Source organism: Antedon mediterranea, chromosome 1 (genome assembly GCF_964355755.1).
Source record: "Antedon mediterranea chromosome 1, ecAntMedi1.1, whole genome shotgun sequence".
Taxonomy (NCBI): Eukaryota; Metazoa; Echinodermata; class Crinoidea; order Comatulida; family Antedonidae; genus Antedon; species Antedon mediterranea.
In genome coordinates, this window is record NC_092670.1 from 37,839,806 (window position 1) to 37,863,587 (window position 23,782).

Consider the following 23,782-nt stretch of genomic DNA (forward strand, 5'->3'; position numbering starts at 1 on the left):
CGCAGATGTGAACAACTGCAGTAAGTATACAGCTGTATTACCTACGCCTGGGACGTACCTGAACTTCCTATCTGCCATTGTGACAGCCAGTTCATCTATCTGCATACCAGTATCCGTCTCTAGTACATCAATGCATGCGAGTGCTGGTCTTCCTACTTTTGCAAGCCCATGTTTTGTCTTCCACATCAGAACATCTGTAATGATGTCTTCTTTATTGCGAGGACAATGTCCAGCAAATGTCAGCCTTCTTATCGTTTCTGTTTTTGGTACAGCTACCACCCATCATATATATTTTAGTATTAGAATAACAGTTACTGTACCTCCATTGAAACCAGACTCTGAAAACGAGAAAACCAGACTTATCTTGAGGTCCAAAATTCTATTACCATTAAAGATGTATTGTTCCCCCAAAACATGAAAAATGTTAGAATGGATCTGTTAAAATAAGTATTATTTGGGAAACGAATCAATTAATAATGAATATTTTTAACTTAAAATTTATAACCGCTTCATATTATTATTTTTTTTTTATTATTTTTAAATTATATTGTACAATTAATTTAAACTTTTATTCTTTAAAAGACAATACTTGTCCTGAAGGGCTTGTCTATAGAGTGTGTGCTGACTCTTGTGACTTATTTTGCTATCCGCTACCATCCGACAATATATGTAATGATATCTGTACTGCTGGATGCGTCTGTCCTGATGGTCAGGTATTTGATCATTATGGTAATTGCGTTGTCAAAGAAGATTGTTACTGTTTAGCTGATGGTAGATACTACCCAAAAGATCACGAATTAACTGTAGATTGTGGTGTATGGTAAGTTGTGAATGGACGTTCCATCAATAGCAAGCTTTCAGTTTCCTGTTAGTTAATTTATTGTGTGCATGCATTTGAGTTAGGAGTCTTCGGTTTAAAATTCGTATCAGAAACATGCACATTTCAAATTTTTCAACACAACCCGTCTTGTCGTCAGGCTAAACGTTAAATAGAGCAGTCAATCTCATGAAATATCCTGACCATCCAACTTATAAACATTCATTATTCAATATTTATTAGTTGTAACACCCTAACCATTCATTTTCTTATGTAGTATATGTAGTAATGGTGAATTCATTTGTTCACAACAACAAGATTGTTCATGCTCTGAAAATGCTGTTTATACTTTGTGTTATGGAGGCAACAATTGTCGTAAAACATGCGCCACAAGGTTTTTTGATGAGGTTTGTTCTGAGAAAGATTGCCTTCCAGGATGTAAATGCCAAGAGGGATATGTCTACGATGAGGTCCATTTAAAATGTGTTCAACCAACAGAATGTCCATGTATGAATGATGGCAAGGCCTACTTTGATACACAAGTTTTAGCAATTGGTTGCAGTTCATGGTAAAGTGTCTTACTATTATTTTGCATTCAACAGTGTTTAGATAATAATATAAATACATTTCTAAATTCATAGGCTTAAACTATCTGGCCAATGGACCAGACTATCTTTAGTCTTTAGTCTATCTTTAGTCTTTTCATAGCAACCACGCAGCGCCACCTACCGTCGTGACGTCAGAACCGTGATACTCTATAGTACAAAAGAGAGAACTTGTACAACTTGCCATGTAAATTGTCTGTTATATACATTTTGATACTGAACACATCCATAACACAAACGACATTTAAACTGTTCAATGAATAATATTCTACTGTACCTTCTTTTCAGTACCTGCAATGAAGGCATTTGGAAATGTGTAGAAATGAAATGCGATGGTATATATTACTACTGTATATATTTTTAAAGTAATGACTATGTTTAGAGTACCTCATAGACTTCCTGTTGATTGTTAAAAGTGCTGTATAAGTTTGACAACATTAGCATTATAAATTAGGGTCATCCAGACTTTACTCTTACTTACTAATTTACCTCCGCCAAGGAGGTATATGTAATCGATCGAGTGTGTTTGTTTGTCTGTTTGTTTGTTTGTTAGCAGGATTACTCAAAAAGTAATTACAAGGTCTTAACCAAAATGAATGTACAAATAGATATGTGGTCAAGGACCATTCCATTAAATTTTGGGACCATTTCGTACCACGGTTCCAATTCTGGACCAATTTTTAGTATACTTTTCAGACCTGCTAGTGTTAAAAAGATAGGACAGAATTTTTCAAAAGGCGGTGAGCAGTCTTAAAGTAACAAGTAAACTCAAATTGAATTTTCTTGAGAACTAGTTGTCCAAAAAACTTCATTTTTGTACAAGAGGCAAGAGTTATAATTTGTGATTTGTAATTTTAAAACATAATTTGATTTAATGTGCACGTTTTTTGATGCGAGTAGTTTACTTACTATTGTTAATTGAAAGGCTTGTTACATAACCATTACACAAAACTCGCATACGCATGCTAGTAGTGAAATTAGCGTAAATCACAAACAGCATTAAGACACACACAAATATATATGTATATATATTTTTTTACATGAGAAATCTTATGTAGGAGAATTTTACAGTAGGCGGAGGTATGCACTCTCGGAGTGGCTTTCTAATTATTAGTTATTATTAGGCAAAAGTTGTCTGTGCCACACTTCTATTATTTTCTGATAATCTGTTTCTCAAGATTGTTTCTGCAGATATTAATGTTCCTTTAAGAAATTGGAGAAATAATAATACTATGTTTTAATAGGTACTTGCATTACATGGGGAGATGGCCACTACAAAACTTTTGATGGACGATGGTTTAACTTCCCAGGAAAATGTAAATATGATCTGATTAAATCAAAAGATCTTAAATTCAAGATTACTATTCAGAATGTAGAATGTGGATCAACAGGTGTCACTTGTACAAAGGCGATTACACTTAAGGAAGGTATGAACCAATCTACGTTCACACTGAGCCAATATTAAGCTACATTCACACTGAGCCAATATTCAGCTACGTTCACACTGAGCCAATATTAAGCTTCATTCACACTGAGCAAATATTTAGCTACATTCACACTGAGCCAATATTAAGCTATATTCACACTGAGCCAATATTAAGCTACATTCACACTGAGTCAATATTAAGCTATATTGACACTGAGGCAATATTAAGCTACATTCACACTGAGTCAATATTCGGCTACATTCACACTGAGCCAATATTAAGCTACGTTCACACTGAGCCAATATTAAGCTACCCATATGATAGTTTGCTGGAACAGTATTCATAGGAGCTCAAGTGAAAGGCATCTGTCTAGACTATCTTACCAAAATAAGAAGTATAAAGATGTAGCTTAAGACTTAAGAAAAAATATTGATTGATGTTTCCTCTTTAATTGCTTTTGGCAGATCTTTCCAAAGATGAGCAGATAAAAAGAAAAATGATGATGTATCGTTGTATTTCTTTAAGCTTTAATGTTTTGTTGTACTAGGGTCTGATGATGACAAAGCTACTTACAAGCTAATTCGTGGTTACTCTGTGTTGCAACCAACTGGTTTAGCTGCCAACTACTGGACAGTAATTGACTTGGATTACAATGTGCTTGTATACTCAATAAATATAGGCTACACTTTGCTGTGGAATAAAGGAACATGGCTTCAAATTAAATTAAGTTCAGACTTGAAAAACAAAGTAAGAAGATAAATACAGTATAACCCTTATTAAGAATACACCTTCAGGACCCTGGTGATCGGGGTGTCCGACCCCTGAATTGGGGTTGACCTTAATGTTAAAATTGGCCCTGTAGTGTGCATCATCTATAATTTTTCTACCCCACATCCAAAATTGAAGGGTTAAGGTGGAAGCAGCGAAGTAATTGAATAAAAGTAGGCATGAAAAAAAAATAATGAATGTTTTATGTTTATGCAATGGAAAAAATAATTTCATTTGGTGAAAAATGAAATGTTTTCACTTCATTATTTGCACTCATAAACATTCATTATTTGTATAATAGCCACCTGTATATCTGCTTTTAACCACCTGCATCACATATAAAACCTGAAATCATTTTCTAGAGATTTTGCTTGTTTTTATAGCTAACAGGGCTATGTGGCTACTATGATGGCGTGGTAGGTAATGACTTTCAAAAGCGAAATGGAATGGAAGCCACGTCAGAACTTGATTTCGGTAACAGTTGGAAGGTATGTTTGCACTGGACTTGAACAATTGTAAATTTAACCATGGTAGCTTTACCCAATGTCTTTGGATCATCATCATCGTACTCAGATATTTTAATGCAGTTAGTTTTACCGTAATTTTACCAAAATTTTACCATGATATTAAAAACAATGATTGAATTAATGCGTTAACATGAGTCGCACATTCGGATCGAACTTCTTAGCTGCGTAGTTAGTTTTACTAAGACCACGGTAAGTTTTACTGGGCAGACAGTTTTCGGTAGGAGTAACTATTGGAAATCGTTAATTTAACCCTGTGGGAATTGTAGCCAGTGTTCAGATTGGACTTTTATTGGTCACTTTAGCCAGCGAATCAGTTAATTTGATCAAATTAAGTCCAGTGCGATCGAGTCTTTAGGCCCAAGTTACAGGATGTTAACACTGAAGTAGCTCAAACTTAGAGTATGCACATGTATGTTACTACTGTATCTCGATGATAACATTTGTCTTACAGTATATCTATCAAAATGTAAGTCATAACGACTACACAGGGGTGGATCCAGCATTATAGATTAGTGGGTGGGGGTTGGGGTGCTAAAACGATCTGTCGGATTGCAAAAAATACAAATATTCATTATTTCATTTTAAAAAGACATGGCTGAGGGCAGGGCTAAAGCCTGTTTAAGCCCCCGCCTGGTACATAACAGTATTGAAGTCTGGTACAATCTGGTTTTATAATGGTATAATTTACCTTGTTTACCTACAGTACTGTGCATGGTAACACCACAATTTTCATTAACTTATATCAATATACTGTAGGCATTGACTGCTTGCCCTAGTGCTGTAGAGCCCAGCGATGCCTGTCAAAAATACCCAAAACGAAAGTTCTGGGCTGCGAGCAAGTGTAAAATACTTTATGAAGATTTGTTTTCACCGTGCCACAGTCGTGTTCCTGTCAAGACGTTTTACAAAAAATGTGTGGCTGATTCGTGTGCCTGTGACTATGGTGGCGACTGTGAGTGTATGTGTACAGCCATATCGGCTTATGCCCAACTCTGCAAAGATTGTGACATTATGATAAGCTGGAGGTCATCACACTTTTGCCGTAAGTTTTAACAACTTTTTTTTCCAAATTCTCCAAAACTGTGACTTGTTTATGTATTTGATTTTTAATTTTATGTGAAACACTGTACTTATTGTAAAAGTTGATCACGGCACACTGTACATTTTATAACAAAGCATAAAAAAGTACAGACAATAATTAGAAATATTATAAAACAAACAATTCTTAGGACCATGCATTAAAATGGCTTTATAGGCATTCATATTCTACAACTCTAAAGCTAAAATTATTGATCATCTGATTTCACAATAATAATAATACAATAAATTTATATTTTTTCGTAAATTTAGTTTGTATATATCTATTGTTTTTATGCCTTTTTAACTAATGTTTTTTTTTTAAATTATTTTTTTGTTTATGTGTTTACGAGCATTAAAATGTGTTCAGATTGCTTGCTCCTGGCAAGATTGTGTTTGATAATATCCCCCATGTCGAGTAAACTTGAGTCGAATGGCTGAGGGGCGCCGCAAACCATCCATACAATCGGCACAGGTTCAAGACACTCCTCAACCAGGTCTCGAATATGGACTTAAAACTGGAGGTTCAGTGTACACATCTGGCTCGCGTGCACTTTAAAGAACTCAATACATCTTTCGGAAGAGTAGGGGGTTTCCCTTGTGTACTAGTCCATTCAGCCCCTGTCGTAGACAGAAGAACGGTCGCCGTTTGGTGGCAGCATTCAACATGAAGAGACCCTTTGGGGAGAAGAAAGAAGTTGTGGTATGTGTCGTCCACACCTGTGCAGCCAATCGCAAGTTATTATATTTTATATTTACATTTTAATATTATTAATATTATTTTACAGCTATGCAGTGCGATGAGGGATGTGAGCATTACAGTCCATGTGTGGAGATGTGTTACGAAGCTACCTGCGTAGATGGCTGTTGCCATCAAGATGACTACAACAACCAAACTGGTCTTTGTAGTACTAAACCTGTTTGTGAGATTACTACAGCCGCTACGACAACAAGGCCAACTATTACTCCAATTACAATTACTACTCCAATTCCAACCACTACTGCTGTGCCTACAACAATAGAAGGTATGCAATTGGAATACAGTATACCGTAAATCTTCTAATTGTAACACTGGGTTATTATTCTTTGATTGTTTTTTAGGGTGGGTTACTATTAGAAGTTGGGGGTGGAGGGGTGGGGTGTTACTAATAGAGTAGTGGGTTACTATTACTAATCTTAAATTAGGCACCTGAAAATAGTAACTCACCCCCAACTTTCCCAGTCAGCAACTCATAGCAAAATAATAAAACAGTACAAACTAGAATTTAATTCGTCACTTTGACGAATCATAGGTGATCATTTTTATCATTTTCATCATGAAATTAAATTTGTTTAAATATGCATGTATGTTGTACCTATTATGTGTCATATATAATATGTACAGTATACTGTATATCCATATACAGTGTAACATAGGTGAAATTACAGGACCCACATCATGTTCTAATTTTTTGGTATGATGACGTTATCAAAATAAACTTGAAGATGACAATTTTGCAAGATATTGAATTGAGCAAAAAATTTAAGGTTTTGAAGAAAATTTGGTATGTAGATGCGCAGTGCGCGCTCTTTAAAATTTTTGTAAATGTGATGAAAGAGACGAATGAAAAAACTACTTTTTAAATTCAACTGGCCATATCATAACGTCACAACATCTGATAGGCTTAATTTTTATGTGAATTCATATCTACATTTCATCAGCTGTCACAATGAATTAAAATCATCAAGGTCACCTTTAATTCTGAAGAGCTGTGAGATATTTAAATATACGCTGAAGGTGAAATTCCTCGACCCAGGTTATTCAAGTTTTAATGCATGATGACGTCATCATAATGAAAATGTTGGAATCTCATGATAAAGATAATTAATATCACAAGCACATACTGAAATTTGAGCGAAAATCAGGCTCAAATAACGGATATACGCACTATTGAATGTGTTAACATACAAAAAAAGATAAAAAATTCTAATTTTTAAATTGAAGTGGCCATTTGATGACGTCACAACATTTTCTACGTCAAATGTGTGAATGAATTCATATCTACAACTCAATGACTTCCAGAATAAATTTAAAAAATTGGGGGTCATCGTGCATTCTGAAGAATTATTTTAATTTTAAAAATGCCTTATTTCTTACCCTTTTCAGCACTTTTGTGCAATTAATATGCGCATATTGTAATTTTTAACGTGCGCGTATAGCGTTATTTTAGGTCAGAATTAACTGAAAATAGGTGAATGTACTACGGATTGTGAGTAGAATGCGATTTGTAAAAAAATTTCGCATTTTTACACTTTTTAAGTATTGCGTGATCAAAACTTAATTTTGAGCTTTTTAAATTTCTAACGTGCGATTTCACGCGTATGACCCTACGTACGCGTGCGTTTTTATTTGCTGTTATATTTACCCTTGACATATAGTGAATTTCATTAATATGTGATAATGAATTATGGAGATATGATTGATAATGTGATTTCACAAAATGGCATATAAATTACGTCACGGAGGAGCGATCATGCTGAAAAGCTTATTAGGACTAAGTTAAAGTATTTGAAAGACATTGTGAAATTTTTGTGATCATTGCCATTCAACTTTTTGAGATATTTGTTACACAAAAGTGTACAGAAAGAAGAATAACAATAACATTTAGGATTTCATACAATAACAATAGGTGATCATTTTATTCTAAATGATCACCTAATAAACAAATTTGTTATGTATTGCAAAATAACACATGATACATTATGCATACTGTACACATGTTGCAATGATAATATTCATATAGAATAATAACATAACAATATATTTTTTGTGAAACTTTCACTTTTAATGACTTATTGTAATTTACAAGAGGACCAGTAAAATTACATTACTCCACTGCTTTAACTGGCCACAGAATATGGGCCAATAGGGAGGCCTTCAACAACCAAAATAACTTTTTTTTTTTAAATGAGGTACAAAAAATCAATCTTTATTATATTAATATTTTGTAAAAGAATTTGTGAAGAGGTAAATTGGGTAAAATTATTGATATTTTATCATATTTTTCTGAAATTTTATCTGGCCAAGCAGACTTGTTATTTTACTATTTAACTGATCCATCATGCATTTAACTTGCCATTGGCCGGCGGACACAAACGCGGCAAGTAATAACATTACAATTAGCCAATACAGTTGGGAGAGACAATAATACAATTCTGTTTTTATCTAGAGTGCAACAAAGACTTGGACGTCGTTGGACAAGGAACTAGGATAACGTCCGACTTTTCAAATCCAGAAAACACAAAGTTATACAGTGAGGGCTGGATCCCAAACTATATGCCAGAACAATTACCTAGACCGTATGTTGAATTCTATTTCAACTGCACTGTAGAGGTGTTTGTTATTGGTATTCAGGGAGTAGATAACATGTATGTTACCGAGCTAAAATTGTACTATAAAACAGTGGACTCTGACACTATAGTAGAGTGGAATCAATTAATAGAGGTATCTGGGCAAGATAACCATTCAGTTGTGACTATCATTCAACTGCCGCACGATTTTCCAGATGTCGTGTATCTAAAAGCTGAAATCATTAAGTTTCATATTCAGCCTGCTTTACGAATTGCTTTCTATGGATGTGTGGTCAAAGCTACGACGACCCAAGCACCTCAAACTACAACTAAAATTACTACTTCTGCTGAAATTACAACCGTACTAGTAACTGAACCTCCTACCACTTTGCAAACCACTAGATTGATGACGATCGAAGGTATTTCATTTTCATTTATCGATCCCTTCCGTGATGGGTGGATCTGGGCAGTGTAGTGCTAACAATTATAATATTTATAGTCTGGCCAAAATAATATAAGTATACTAATAATGGCAATTTGCATAGAGCCAGTATCCTCCACCCGAATAGAGCTCAGGGCTTTTTTAACTTTTAAAAACATCAGCATATAGTGATATTTTCCTTTGTAATGTCTTATATGAAATAATAATAAAAAATAGTGATATTTCAGATTAATCTTAAATGGAGCATTTAACTGTTGCGGTAAGCTATAGCCATACAGTTGCAGACCTGCAACATAGAATTATCTCAGACCCCACTGGCCCTACGCTCTTGAAACAGGTTCTGTGACAATGATCTTCTAATATAAAATATCCCCCAAACTTATTTTTTTTGTTTGTTGTGTCTTATACCCTTTTCACATCTGCATAAATTTGTACAACTTGTTACAACTTGTAACAAGGTTTGATCTCCTGATTTATTACACGTTTTCATACATGCATATGCGAAGCCTGAGAAATCTTGGTAGAAAGCCTAGTTGCATGTTATTTAATTACTACGATAGGTCAGTTTAATACCAGGGCAATACACGTGGAACATCTCAGAACAAAAACACGCTTCTCATCAATGTGTCTCGGGAGATTTTCATAAAATAGTACTTACACTATGCAAACCTAGTTACAACTTGTTACAAGTAGTTACATTTTGCAGATGTGAAAAGGGTATAACAGTTATATATGATTTGTGAATTGCACTAAAGCATTGATGTAATGGTTATATATCCAGCCTTTCACAGTAGATATCCTTGGTTTAATTCCTGCTTAGGATCTTTATTTTTTCATCATCATTATTTTTTAAAATATTTAATCATTATTTTTTTTTAATTAATAATATTAATATTTTTTTTACTATGAACCTAAGTTCAACAAATGGATACTTACCTGTAATAAGTAAAATAATATAAAAAGTGGTCCAGAATTAGGATCCCGGTCCAGATTGCCTCAAAATTTAATGAAGTAGTCTGTGACCACATATCTGTGTTTTCAATTTAATGTTAAAGATCTGGCGATCCTGCAACTAACAAACACATAGGCGCAATCGACGACATAACCTCCTCCTTGTGCGGAGGTAAAAAAATACATATAAAATTAGTTGGTTAAATATGATAGATTACTTTATTTGATTTCAAAGTACTGAAATGTTAATTAAATCTGGGACTTTTGACTTGGGCTTCATGGACTCTTTAGAAAACCCGGACTTTATGCCAAATAAATGAAATAATGTTCTTAAAATTATTCTTGCACAACCTAAAAGCTAGCCAGATGCTAGATTGGCAACACAACTTGTGGAGGTCTGCAAATTCAGAAGAATTTACATTCCACCTTCCTGACATCCAATCAATTACCTATTTTAGAATGCCTCATGGAATTTTGCAAAATAAACAACTTCTAGTAATTATTATAATAAAATCTGAACTTTAAATATTATTTTAAGTTGGACTGTGTGTGTTTTCTTGATATTTTCTTCAACTCTCATAGGTTATTTAATTGTAAAAGGTTTTTTTTTTTTTACTGTAGATTAGGTATATTTAAGGGTTAGGTTCAGTTTGACATTTGTCTATCATCTGACAAATTCACGATTAAAAATTGTCTCCACTGCTAACACACATTATCTAATAAAATAAGATTTTAGTTTATATTTTTCTTATTAGCCAATCAAACTAATAAACTATTTTCTTTTCTTTACAGAATGTGATGATGAATTATCTAATATTGTTGGACTTTCAATAACTAGAACAACATCAGATAATTCTAATCCTAACAGCACGGAAATAGACAGCAGAGACATATGGTATCCGAATATTACTGTACAGCCCAAACCATATGTAGATGTTACATTTGATAACACGGTATCCATAACATCCTTAACCATTCAGGGAGATGAAGGAAATTCTGTTACCAAACTTAAACTGTATCATAAAGAATCAGAAAGTGAAAGTTACATTATCATGAATAATGACTTTCATATTCCAAACCAAACTAATAATTCCCTTGTAGTAAAAATTCTTCTTCCTGAAGAACTTTCAGTTGTTGTCGCTCTAAGAGTGGAAATTGATTCTTATAATGTCGACAATCCAACAGTAAGATTTGGAATTTTTGGATGTCTGCCTGAAAGAACAACTACTATTGTTATACCATCTATTGCAACAGGTACCCCATCAACACCAAGTACAATTGCAACAGGTACCACGACAACAACAAGTACAATTGCAACAGGTACCCCGTCAACACCAAGTTCAACTGCAACAGGTACTCCATCAACACCAAGTACAACTGCAACCGGTACCCCATCAACACCAACATCAACTCAAAAACACTCAATCTTCCCCCACTCCCGAGATCAACATGCATTATCTCCTTATTTTCAAAATACGGCTGTATCATAAACGACCAGTCTTCATAATGTCATTTTGTCAATAATTGTTGTGACTCTAATATTAACCCCCATGGGTTACTATTAGAGTAGTGGGTTATTAGATTGACTTATAAGGTGGGTTACTATTAGAAGCGGGGTTACTATTAGAGTGAGGGTTATTATTAGAAGATTTACGGTACTGTACTCTAATTGTAATTGTAGGAGGGATGTAATCTTTTTTAAGAATGAAAACAATTATACTTTTTCTTAATATTATTATTGTTTATTATTAAAACAAGAAAAAAAGGAAACAAAACCAAAACATCTATTGAGAACATTTTTAAATTATTCGGCTATCCCAATAGATTCTCAAATCACATCTCAAAAGTAAAACAAATTATCTTCCAAATGACCATAAATAGGACTTGTTCATGCTGTTGTTTCTTGAAGTAATGAAATAATTCCCCACAAAATTTAAACAAATTATGTATTGCAAAATAACAGATGATACATTATACATACTGTACACATGTTGCAATGATAATATTCATGTAGTATAATAACATAACAATATATTTTTTGTGAAACTTTCACTTTTAATGACTTATTGTAATTTACAAGAGGACCAGTAAAATTACATTACTCCACTGCTTTAACTGGCCACAGAATATGGGCCAATAGGGAGGCCTTCAACAACCAAAATAACTTTTTTTTTTTAAATGAGGTACAAAAAATCAATCTTTATTATATTAATATTTTGTAAAAGAATTTGTGAAGAGGTAAATTGGGTAAAATTATTGATATTTTATCATATTTTTCTGAAATTTTAACTGGCCAAGCAGACTTGTTATTTTACTATTTAACTGATCCATCATGCATTTAACTTGCCATTGGCCGGCGGACACAAACGCTGCAAGTAATGACATTACAATTAGCCAATACAGTTGGGAGAGACAATAATACAATTCTGTTTTTATCTAGAGTGCAACAAAGACTTGGACGTCGTTGGACAAGGAACTAGGGTAACGTCCGACTTTTCAAATCCAGAAAACACAAAGTTATACAGTGAGGGCTGGATCCCAAACTATATTCCAGAACAACCTAGACCGTATGTTGAATTCTATTTCAACTGCACTGTAGAGGTGTTTGTTATTGGTATCCAGGGAGTAGATAACATGTATGTTACCGAGCTAAAATTGTACTATAAAACAGTGGACTCTGACACTATAGTAGAGTGGAATCAATTAATAGAGGTATCTGGGCAAGATAACCATTCAGTTGTGACTATCATTCAACTGCCGCACGATTTTCCAGATGTCGTGTATCTAAAAGCTGAAATCATTAAGTTTCATATTCAGCCTGCTTTACGAATTGCTTTCTATGGATGTGTGGTCAAAGCTACGACGACCCAAGCACCTCAAACTACAACTAGAATTACTACTTCTGCTGAAATTACAACCGTACTAGTAACTGAACCTCCTACCACTTTGCAAACCACTAGATTGACGACGATCGAAGGTATTTCATTTTCATTTATCGATCCCTTCCGTGATGGGTGGATCTGGGCAGTGTAGTGCTAACAATTATAATATTTATAGTCTGGCCAAAATAATATAAGTATACTAATAATGACAATTTGCATAGAGCCAGTATCCTCCACCCGAATAGAGCTCAGGGCTTTTTTAACTTTTAAAAACATCAGCATATAGTGATACTGTATTTTCCTTTGTAATGTCTTATATGAAATAATAATAAAAAATAGTGATATTTCAGATTCATCTTAAATGGATCATTTAACTGTTGCTGGTAAGCTATAGCCATACACTTGCAGACCTGCAACATAGAATTATCTCAGACCCCACTGGCCCTACGCTCTTGAAACAGGTTCTGTGACAATGATCGTAGGCTTCTACGAGTAGTTTATAATGCAGTACACAATCTCATTGTAGCTGCTAAAAGGGAGATCACGCAAACCTGGTTTGGCCCTTGTATGACATTTACAATTTTAACACTATTAAATATTGTATATAGAGAAGCATCTGTTAACAATTGACCATATTACTCAACACTTCTATTCAATAATTTCTTTAACAAAATAAATTATGCATATCTTTTGTGGTTTGATACAAAATTGTAGTATTTAGTAGAAATTAAGAACAGAACATTAGCTTGCTCAGCATTTACATTGTTCATAAATTACTGAAAAAAATGTATTGGATACCTCTTCTAATATAAAATATCCCCCAAACTTTTTTTTTTTTTTTTTTTGTGTCTTATACCCTTTTCACATCTGCATAAATTTTTACTACTTGTTACAACTTGTAACAAGGTTTGATCTCATTTATTACACGTTTTCATACATGCATATGCGAAGCCTGAGAAATCTTGGTAGAAAGCCTAGTTGCATGTTATTTAATTACTACGATAGGTCAGTTTAATACCAGGGCAATACACGCGGAACATCTCAGAACAAAAACACGCTTCTCATCAATGTGTCTCGGGAGATTTTCATAAAATAGTACTTACACTATGCAAACCTAGTTACAACTTGTTACAAGTAGTTACATTTTGCAGATGTGAAAAGGGTATAACAGTTATATATGATTTGTGAATTGCACTAAAGCATTGATGTAATGGTTATATATCCAGCCTTTCACAGTAGATATCCTTGGTTTAATTCCTGCTTAGGATCTTTATTTTTTCATCATCATTATTTTTTAAAATATTTAATCATTATTATTTTTTTTAAATTAATAATATTAATATTTTTTTTACTATGAACCTAAGTTCAACAAATGGATACTTACCTGTAATAAGTAAAATAATATAAAAAGTGGTCCAGAATTGGGATCCCGGTCCAGTATGCCTCAAAATTTAATGAAGTAGTCCGTGACCACATATCTGTGTTTCCAATTTAATGTTAAAGATCTGGCGATCCTGCAACTAACAAACACATGGCGCAATCGACGACATAACCTCCTCCTTGTTCGGAGGTAAAAAAATACATATAAAACTAGATTTAATTCGTCACTATGACGAATTATAGGTTATATGCATTGATTTAAATAAAGATAATTGATTTTTAAAAGATATATTGATTGATTGATTTTCTCAGAATCTAAGTTAATTATTTATAATATATGATAGGACCTTGCTAACGCGACCACCATAGCCGGTATCACAATCCGATCAAAGATCCATATGCGTATAATGTCATAAACCACATTTGTTGTTACATAATAATAAAGACATAAGTTAATTTTTATCTAGATTTCATTATAAATCATGTGTATAATCTATACACTAAGAAATAAATTTGAACAAACAATACGGATAATAAAAAAAAAATCTTATTTCGTTTCACAAGGTGAGACTCGATCTCGGTACCTTGAATGCCATAGACACGAGCACAGACCATCGAGCCATACACAACTAAAAGTTGTAGAAAAATTTCTCCGTGTATTTACTATGCAGTAACCAGTTTGGTGCAAATAGATTATTACATACCGCAATGAATTATAATTTTTTACTATGATGACATCTTTAAAATGTAAACAAATGATGCACTGTCAAACTATATACTTTTAACTTTAATATATGAACTTTGGAAGGAAGAAAGTTAATGTTAAGTTTGTTATTTTGGCCTAAGAAAATGTCATAATTTGTTTGATTGTCGAAATTATTTTTTTAAAATTTAATATGCAATTAATGATGACTTAATCAACTTTTGTTCTCTTAATTTGATAATAAATCATACATATGATACATACACTTGAAGAAAATGAAATAAAAAATAGGTGTTTCCCTGCATTCTGACGATATATATTAATTTAAAAATTTAGCATATTTTCACCATTTTGTTAACTTATACGTGCGTAGCCAGTCACTTTTGACGTGCTCGTATAACGCAATTTCGAGTTGAAACGTGAATCAAATATGATGATATTATTAAAGAAAGATTGTAAAACAGAAATCGGGCAAAAAGAATGCGCATCAACGTTTAACGCGTAGTGCGCGTGCAAAAATCGGTGCGCACTCATGGCAATTTTTTAAACGCTTAAAATTGCCTGAAACGTACTCTAATTTCATCGAAAATAAATTTTGACAATTTTGAACATTTTAAGCGCGCGTACGCAAGCGTTATATGCGCTACGCACGTAATTGTATTGCCATATGATGAAATATGACCTGAAATTTATGAGTACCAAATTTTATTTAATTGTGATTCATGCTTGTGAAGATATGATTACAAACGTGATTTCGTAAAATCGCGCGTAGACCGCGTAATTTTTGATTGCGCATCGTGAAAATATAACCACATCGATTCCTGGCCATAAGGAATATACTCTGAAAACTTGACTTAGCTAGATGAAACGGATGCCAAGATAATTCACGGACAAAATAGTGCTAAGGAATTAAGAATAAATAAATAAATAAATAAAGATTTTGACAGAATCAAGAGGTTATATGCATGATAATGCATATAACCTAATTAGTTGGTTAAATATGATAGATTACTTTATTTGATTTCAAAGTACTGAAATGTTAATTAAATCTGGGACTTTTGACTTGGGCTTCATGGACTCTTTAGAAAACCCGGACTTTATGCCAAATAAATGAAATAATGTTCTTAAAATTATTCTTGCACAACCTAAAAGCTAGCCAGATGCTAGATTGGCAACACAACTTGTGGAGGTCTGCAAATTCAGAAGAATTTACGTTCCACGTTCCTGACATCCAATCAATTACCTATTTTAGAATGCCTCATGGAATTTTGCAAAATAAACAACTTCTAGTAATTATTATAATAAAATCTGAACTTTAAATATTATTTTAAGTTGGACTGTGTGTGTTTTCTTGATATTTTCTTCAAATCTCATAGGTTATTTAATTGTAAAAGGTTTTTTTTTTTTTACTGTAGATTAGGTATATTTAAGGGTTAGGTTCAGTTTGACATTTGTCTATCATCTGACAAATTCACGATTAAAAATTGTCTCCACTGCTAACACACATTATCTAATAAAATAAGATTTTAGTTTATATTTTTCTTATTAGCCAATCAAACTAATAAACTATTTTCTTTTCTTTACAGAATGTGATGATGAATTATCTAATATTGTTGGACTTTCAATAACTAGAACAACATCAGATAATTCTAATCCTAACAGCACGGAAATAGACAGCAGAGACATATGGTATCCGAATATTACTGTACAGCCCAAACCATATGTAGATGTTACATTTGATAACACGGTATCCATAACATCCTTAACCATTCAGGGAGATGAAGGAAATTCTGTTACCAAACTTAAACTGTATCATAAAGAATCAGAAAGTGAAAGTTACATTATCATGAATAATGACTTTCAGATTCCAAACCAAACTAATAATTCCCTTGTAGTAAAAATTCTTCTTCCTGAAGAACTTTCAGTTGTTGTCGCTCTAAGAGTGGAAATTGATTCTTATAATGTCGACAATCCAACAGTAAGATTTGGAATTTTTGGATGTCTGCCTGAAAGAACAACTACTATTGTTATACCATCTATTGCAACAGGTACCCCGTCAACACCAAGTACAATTGCAACAGGTACCACGACAACAACAAGTACAATTGCAACAGGTACCCCGTCAACACCAAGTTCAATTGCAACAGGTACTCCATCAACACCAAGTACAACTGCAACCGGTACCCCATCAACACCAACATCAACTCAAAAACACTCAATCTTCCCCCACTCCCGAGATCAACATGCATTATCTCCTTATTTTCAAAATACGGCTGTATCATGTCTTCATAATGTCATTTTGTCAATAATTTTTGTGACTCTAATATTAACCCCCATGGGTTACTATTAGTGTAGTCGGTTATTAGATTGACTTATAAGGTGGGTTACTATTAGAAGCGGGGTTACTATTAGAGTGAGGGTTATTATTAGAAGATTTACGGTACTGTACTCTAATTGTAATTGTAGGAGGGATGTAATCTTTTTTAAGAATGAAAACAAGAAAAAAAGGAAACAAAACCAAAACATCTATTGAGAACATTTTTAAATTATTTTGCTATCCCAATAGATTCTCAAATCACATCTCAAAAGTAAAACAAATTATCTTCCAAATGACCATCAATAGGACTTGTTCATGCTGTTGTTTCTTGAAGTAATGAAATAATTCCCCACAAAATTTAAACAAATTATGTATTGCAAAATAACACATGATACATAATACATACTGTACACATGTTGCAATGATAATATTCATGTAGTATAATAACATAACAATATATTTTTTGTGAAACTTTCACTTTTAATGACTTATTGTAATTTACAAGAGGACCAGTAAAATTACATTACTCCACTGCTTTAACTGGCCACAGAATATGGGCCAATAGGGAGGCCTTCAACAACCAAAATAACTTTTTAAAAAAAAATGAGGTACAAAAAATCAATCTTTATTATATTAATATTTTGTAAAAGAATTTGTGAAGAGGTAAATTGGGTAAAATTATTGATATTTTATCATATTTTTCTGAAATTTTAACTGGCCAAGCAGACTTGTTATTTTACTATTTAACTGATCCATCATGCATTTAACTTGCCATTGGCCGGCGGACACAAACGCTGCAAGTAATGACATTACAATTAGCCAATACAGTTGGGAGAGACAATAATACAATTCTGTTTTTATCTAGAGTGCAACAAAGACTTGGACGTCGTTGGACAAGGAACTAGGGTAACGTCCGACTTTTCAAATCCAGAAAACACAAAGTTATACAGTGAGGGCTGGATCCCAAACTATATTCCAGAACAACCTAGACCGTATGTTGAATTCTATTTCAACTGCACTGTAGAGGTGTTTGTTATTGGTATCCAGGGAGTAGATAACATGTATGTTACCGAGCTAAAATTGTACTATAAAACAGTGGACTCTGACACTATAGTAGAGTGGAATCAATTAATAGAGGTATCTGGGCAAGATAACCATTCAGTTGTGACTATCATTCAACTGCCGCACGATTTTCCAGATGTCGTGTATCTAAAAGCTGAAATCATTAAGTTTCATATTCAGCCTGCTTTACGAATTGCTTTCTATGGATGTGTGGTCAAAGCTACGACGACCCAAGCACCTCAAACTACAACTAGAATTACTACTTCTGCTGAAATTACAACCGTACTAGTAACTGAACCTCCTACCACTTTGCAAACCACTAGATTGACGACGATCGAAGGTATTTCATTTTCATTTATCGATCCCTTCCGTGATGGGTGGATCTGGGCAGTGTAGTGCTAACAATTATAATATTTATAGTCTGGCCAAAATAATATAAGTATACTAATAATGACAATTTGCATAGAGCCAGTATCCTCCACCCGAATAGAGCTCAGGGCTTTTTTAACTTTTAAAAACATCAGCATATAGTGATACTGTATTTTCCTTTGTAATGTCTTATATGAAATAATAATAAAAAATAGTGATATTTCAGATTCATCTTAAATGGATCATTTAACTGTTGCTGGTAAGCTATAGCCATACACTTGCAGACCTGCAACATAGAATTATCTCAGACCCCACTGGCCCTACGCTCTTGAAACAGGTTCTGTGACAATGATCGTAGGCTTCTACGAGTAGTTTATAATGCAGTACACAATCTCATTGTAGCTGCTAAAAGGGAGATCACGCAAACCTGGTTTGGCCCTTGTATGACATTTACAATTTTAACACTATTAAATATTGTATATAGAGAAGCATCTGTTAACAATTGACCATATTACTCAACACTTCTATTCAATAATTTCTTTAACAAAATAAATTATGCATATCTTTTGTGGTTTGATACAAAATTGTAGTATTTAGTAGAAATTAAGAACAGAACATTAGCTTGCTCAGCATTTGCATTGTTCATAAATTACTGAAAAAAATCTATTGGATACCTCTTCTAATATAAAATATCCCCCAAACTTATTTTTTTTTTTTTTTGTGTCTTATACCCTTTTCACATAAATGCATAAATTTGTACAACTTGTTACAACTTGTAACAAGGTTTGATCTCCTGATTTATTACACGTTTTCATACATGCATATGCGAAGCCTGAGAAATCTTGGTAGAAAGCCTAGTTGCATGTTATTTAATTACTACGATAGGTCAGTTTAATACCAGGGCAATACACGCGGAACATCTCAGAACAAAAACACGCTTCTCATCAATGTGTCTCGGGAGATTTTCATAAAATAGTACTTACACTATGCAAACCTAGTTACAACTTGTTACAAGTAGTTACAATTTGCAGATGTGAAAAGGGTATAACAGTTATATATGATTTGTGAATTGCACTAAAGCATTGATTGATGTAATGGTTATATATCCAGCCTTTCACAGTAGATATCCTTGGTTTAATTCCTGCTTAGGATCTTTATTTTTTCATCATCATTATTTTTTAAAATATTTAATCATTATCATTTTTTTTTTAATTAATAATATTAATATTTTTTTTACTATGAACCTAAGTTCAACAAATGGATACTTACCTGTAATAAGTAAAATAATATAAAAAGTGGTCCAGAATTGGGATCCCGGTCCAGATTGCCTCAAAATTTAATGAAGTAGTCTGTGACCACATATCTGTGTTTTCAATTTAATGTTAAAGATCTGGCGATCCTGCAACTACCAAACACATAGGCGCAATCGACGACATAACCTCCTCCTTGTGCGGAGGTAAAAAAATACATATAAAATTAGTTGGTTAAATATGATAGATTACTTTATTTGATTTCAAAGTACTGAAATGTTAATTAAATCTGGGACTTTTGACTTGGGCTTCATGGACTCTTTAGAAAACCCGGACTTTATGCCAAATAAATGAAATAATGTTCTTAAAATTATTCTTGCACAACCTAAAAAGAGCTAGCCAGATGCTAGATTGGCAACACAACTTGTGGAGGTCTGCAAATTCAGAAGAATTTACGTTCCAGACATCCAATCAATTATCTATTTTAGAATGCCTCATGGAATTTTGCAAAATAAACAACTTCTAGTAATTATTATAATAAAATCTGAACTTTAAATATTATTTTAAATTGGACTGTGTTTGTTTTCTTGATATTTTCTTCAACTCTCATAGGTTATTTAATTGTAAAAGGTTTTTTTTTACTGTAGATTAGGTATATTTAAGGGTTATGTTCAGTTTGACATTTGTCTATCATCTGACAAATTCAGGATTAAAAATTGTCTCCACTGCTAACACACCTTATCTAATAAAATAAGATTTTAGTTTATATTTTTCTTATCTACAGAAAATACAGCCACTTGTAGCCAATCACACTAATAAACTATTTTCTTTTCTTTACAGAATGTGATGATGAATTATCTAATATTGTTGGACTTTCAATAACTAGAACAACATCAGATAATTCTAATCCTAACAGCACGGAAATAGACAGCAGAGACATATGGTATCCGAATATTACTGTACAGCCCAAACCATATGTAGATGTTACATTTGATAACACGGTATCCATAACATCCTTAACCATTCAGGGAGATGAAGGAAATTCTGTTACCAAACTTAAACTGTATCATAAAGAATCAGAAAGTGAAAGTTACATTATCATGAATAATGACTTTCAGATTCCAAACCAAACTAATAATTCCCTTGTAGTAAAAATTCTTCTTCCTGAAGAACTTTCAGTTGTTGTCGCTCTAAGAGTGGAAATTGATTCTTATAATGTCGACAATCCAACAGTAAGATTTGGAATTTTTGGATGTCTGCCTGAAAGAACAACTACTATTGTTATACCATCTATTGCAACAGGTACCCCGTCAACACCAAGTACAATTGCAACAGGTACCCCGACAACAACAACTACAATTGCAACAGGTACCCCTTCAACACCAAGTTCAATTGCAACAGGTACTCCATCAACATCAAGTACAATTGCAACAGGTACTCCATCAACACCAAGTACAATTGCAACAAGTTTTACCGAAATTAAAAAATTAACCCAAGTCCAATCCACAACCGTACTACCAACATTTCCAGCACCTACAAGAGGTACCCCGTCAACACCAATTACAGCTGCAACAGGTACCCCGTCAACACCAAGTTCAATTGCAACAGGTACCCCATCAACACCAAGTACAATTGCAACAGGTACCCCATCAACACCAAGTTTAATTGCAACAGGTACCCGATCAACACCAAGTACAATTGCAACAGGTACTCCATCAACACCAAGTACAGCTACAATAGGTACCCCGATAACACCAAGTACATTTGCAACATTTTCACCACCAACTGCATTGCCGGCAACTACCAAACCTAAAGGTAATATTTTCTTCTCAATAAATTTTAAAAAGAAATTGGTGTAGTCACAAAAATAATGATAGGCCTTTACAATAACAATGGTTTGTTTAATTTGCAGATTATTGTAAAATTGCTGTTGCTTAATGGAAATAAAAATAAGTTAATACACAATTTTCTACAAAAACATGAACTCTACTCCAAAATACTTTGTTTATGTATAGAATCGTTTGTATCTTTGCCCTGGGAACAGTGTTGCCACCTTTATAATGTCTATTATTGGCAATTCATAATTTGAGAATAAGAAAAAAAAATGTAACAAATACTTCTCGCTCTACCTTTTGATTTCTAGGAACTTGTGAACAAAAGCAGGCAGTCAAAACGTTTAGTACAGTATATAATAATAAAACCTGCACAACAGGCTTTCAAATTGATTACTGTGATGGAATGTGCGCTTCAACCACTACTCACCATGTAGAAATACGAACACAGACTATTTCTTATGATACCAAATGTGGTTGCTGTAGGCCTGAGGCACCAGTGTCTGTAACTAGAATGATAACGTTTATCTGTGGTGGTGAAGAAAATGTTGAACTAGAAATTACTTTAGACACCTTTGATCGTTGTACCTGTACGGAATACCTGCCCTGCCCTCCAGTATAATTTAAGAGTTTCTAGTATAGTTCATATTCAAAAAATGTTCTCACCTTATCCTTATGACCATTTACAGGTTAAATACAGATTATATGTGGGACAAGCTACGCTGTTTTCCGCTTAGCATTACCGCTAGTCTGTGTAAATTGGCCTTAGACTTATGTGTGGTTGAGTGGTCATTATCTCAACCCCAAAATGTGCATAGCTACAGCAGTATAATCAATCCCATCAAATGTTAGTTCAGTTTTTATTTGCAAGCATGCTGATGTTTTAAATGTTCTTTGGTAAGATTAATATTAATTTTTGGTGTGAAAACAATTTGTCTTGCAGATTTGGACCTTTGCTGACACACGCACCCATGGTTTAAGTGGTTGAATTATATTATTTTAAATTTATATAGCTTATCATAATTATAATAGTTCAAATGTTTATTATTAATTATATGCACTTTGTTATTTTAGCACCAAGTGAAAATATTAAAGCCATAATTATAAGTGATTTGATTTTTTGTTTTTTTCACACTCGGTCACTGTTACAAACTCATCATACACTGGCCCCTCTGGGAGAACAGTCTTATGACTGAAGAGGCTATACCCAGTATAAAGAATAAATATAAAGAGAGACTTTTCGTTTTTGAGCGACTACGTGACTATTAAATTCAGAGCATGCTCAGACCATGGAGCTATAAAATTCTAATTTTATAGCTCCATGCGCAGACGTTATAGCATGGAACATAATGACCAACATTCTCAGTATACAGCATAGTTGAGGGTAAAGCGCAATTGTATAAAACTCTGGGTATGCTTGCAAAATGCATAATAGCCCCAAAAACTAAAAATGAAGATTAATAAAATCAGACTTTGAAAGGCCATTTTGTTATTCACTTCCTAGAAGAAAAAAAAATAACAAAAATAATAATTTTGACACTTTTTAATAAAAATAAAAACAACCTTTTTAAAAGATAACAATTAGGCCTAGGCCTATTATTATACAGTATGCGACATTAAAATGGGATTATATATTGACGGAGTTTTACAAATAAATATATGTAAAAGAAGAAGACACTACGGGTTTTCCGTAACGACGTTGCGCGCGCAGTTCAATTCCATATTGTCGAGTCAAAGAACTTATTTAACACAAGAATCTCCTGTTCGTCCGAAGCGCGTAACAATTTCGAAAGGCATTGTGGGATAGAATAGAGCTAATGATGGGTGGCGCCATTGTGAGCCACAGAGCCATATTAATATAAAGAGTTACGACATTGAAAATTAGAAGCCATTTTTGTGTCAAAGAATTCGCACGATGAGGGCGCGCGCGTCTCTTTTGTATAGCGTTTTCCTATAGTTCATGCACTATTTTTAGATTTTGTTGTCTATGAAATAACGCTTAGATTCTGTTTTTATTTAGTAATTAATTTTATTAATGGTATT

At 33.4% G+C, this 23,782-nt stretch overlaps 1 protein-coding gene and 1 long non-coding RNA gene across 2 annotated transcripts; both read left to right on the top strand.

Moving 5' to 3' along the window:
* LOC140049932 (uncharacterized) lies at positions 1 to 1,140 on the top strand. The gene is made up of 3 exons (XR_011845329.1): positions 1 to 20; positions 583 to 820; positions 1,095 to 1,140. It is a non-coding gene; the product is annotated as an uncharacterized lncRNA (long non-coding RNA).
* A 604-nt stretch (positions 1,141 to 1,744) lies between these two features.
* LOC140044818 (uncharacterized) lies at positions 1,745 to 22,871 on the top strand. Its single transcript, XM_072089499.1, has 13 exons — positions 1,745 to 1,757; positions 2,667 to 2,849; positions 3,397 to 3,596; positions 4,001 to 4,105; positions 4,901 to 5,186; positions 6,010 to 6,246; positions 8,431 to 8,970; positions 10,737 to 11,297; positions 12,385 to 12,921; positions 16,496 to 17,056; positions 18,092 to 18,628; positions 20,748 to 21,722; positions 22,051 to 22,871. Exons 1-13 carry the CDS (start codon positions 1,745 to 1,747, stop codon positions 22,359 to 22,361), a joined length of 5,046 nt encoding a protein of 1,681 aa, XP_071945600.1. The 3' UTR covers positions 22,362 to 22,871.
* Positions 22,872 to 23,782: the final 911 nt, after the last annotated feature.

Coding starts and splice junctions, on each gene's coding strand:
- LOC140044818 (XM_072089499.1), top strand. Junction 3,597..4,000: donor GTTCAGACTTGAAAAACAAA/GTAAGAAGATAA, acceptor TTGTTTTTATAG/CTAACAGGGCTATGTGGCTA. Junction 12,922..16,495: donor TAGATTGACGACGATCGAAG/GTATTTCATTTT, acceptor TTTTCTTTACAG/AATGTGATGATGAATTATCT.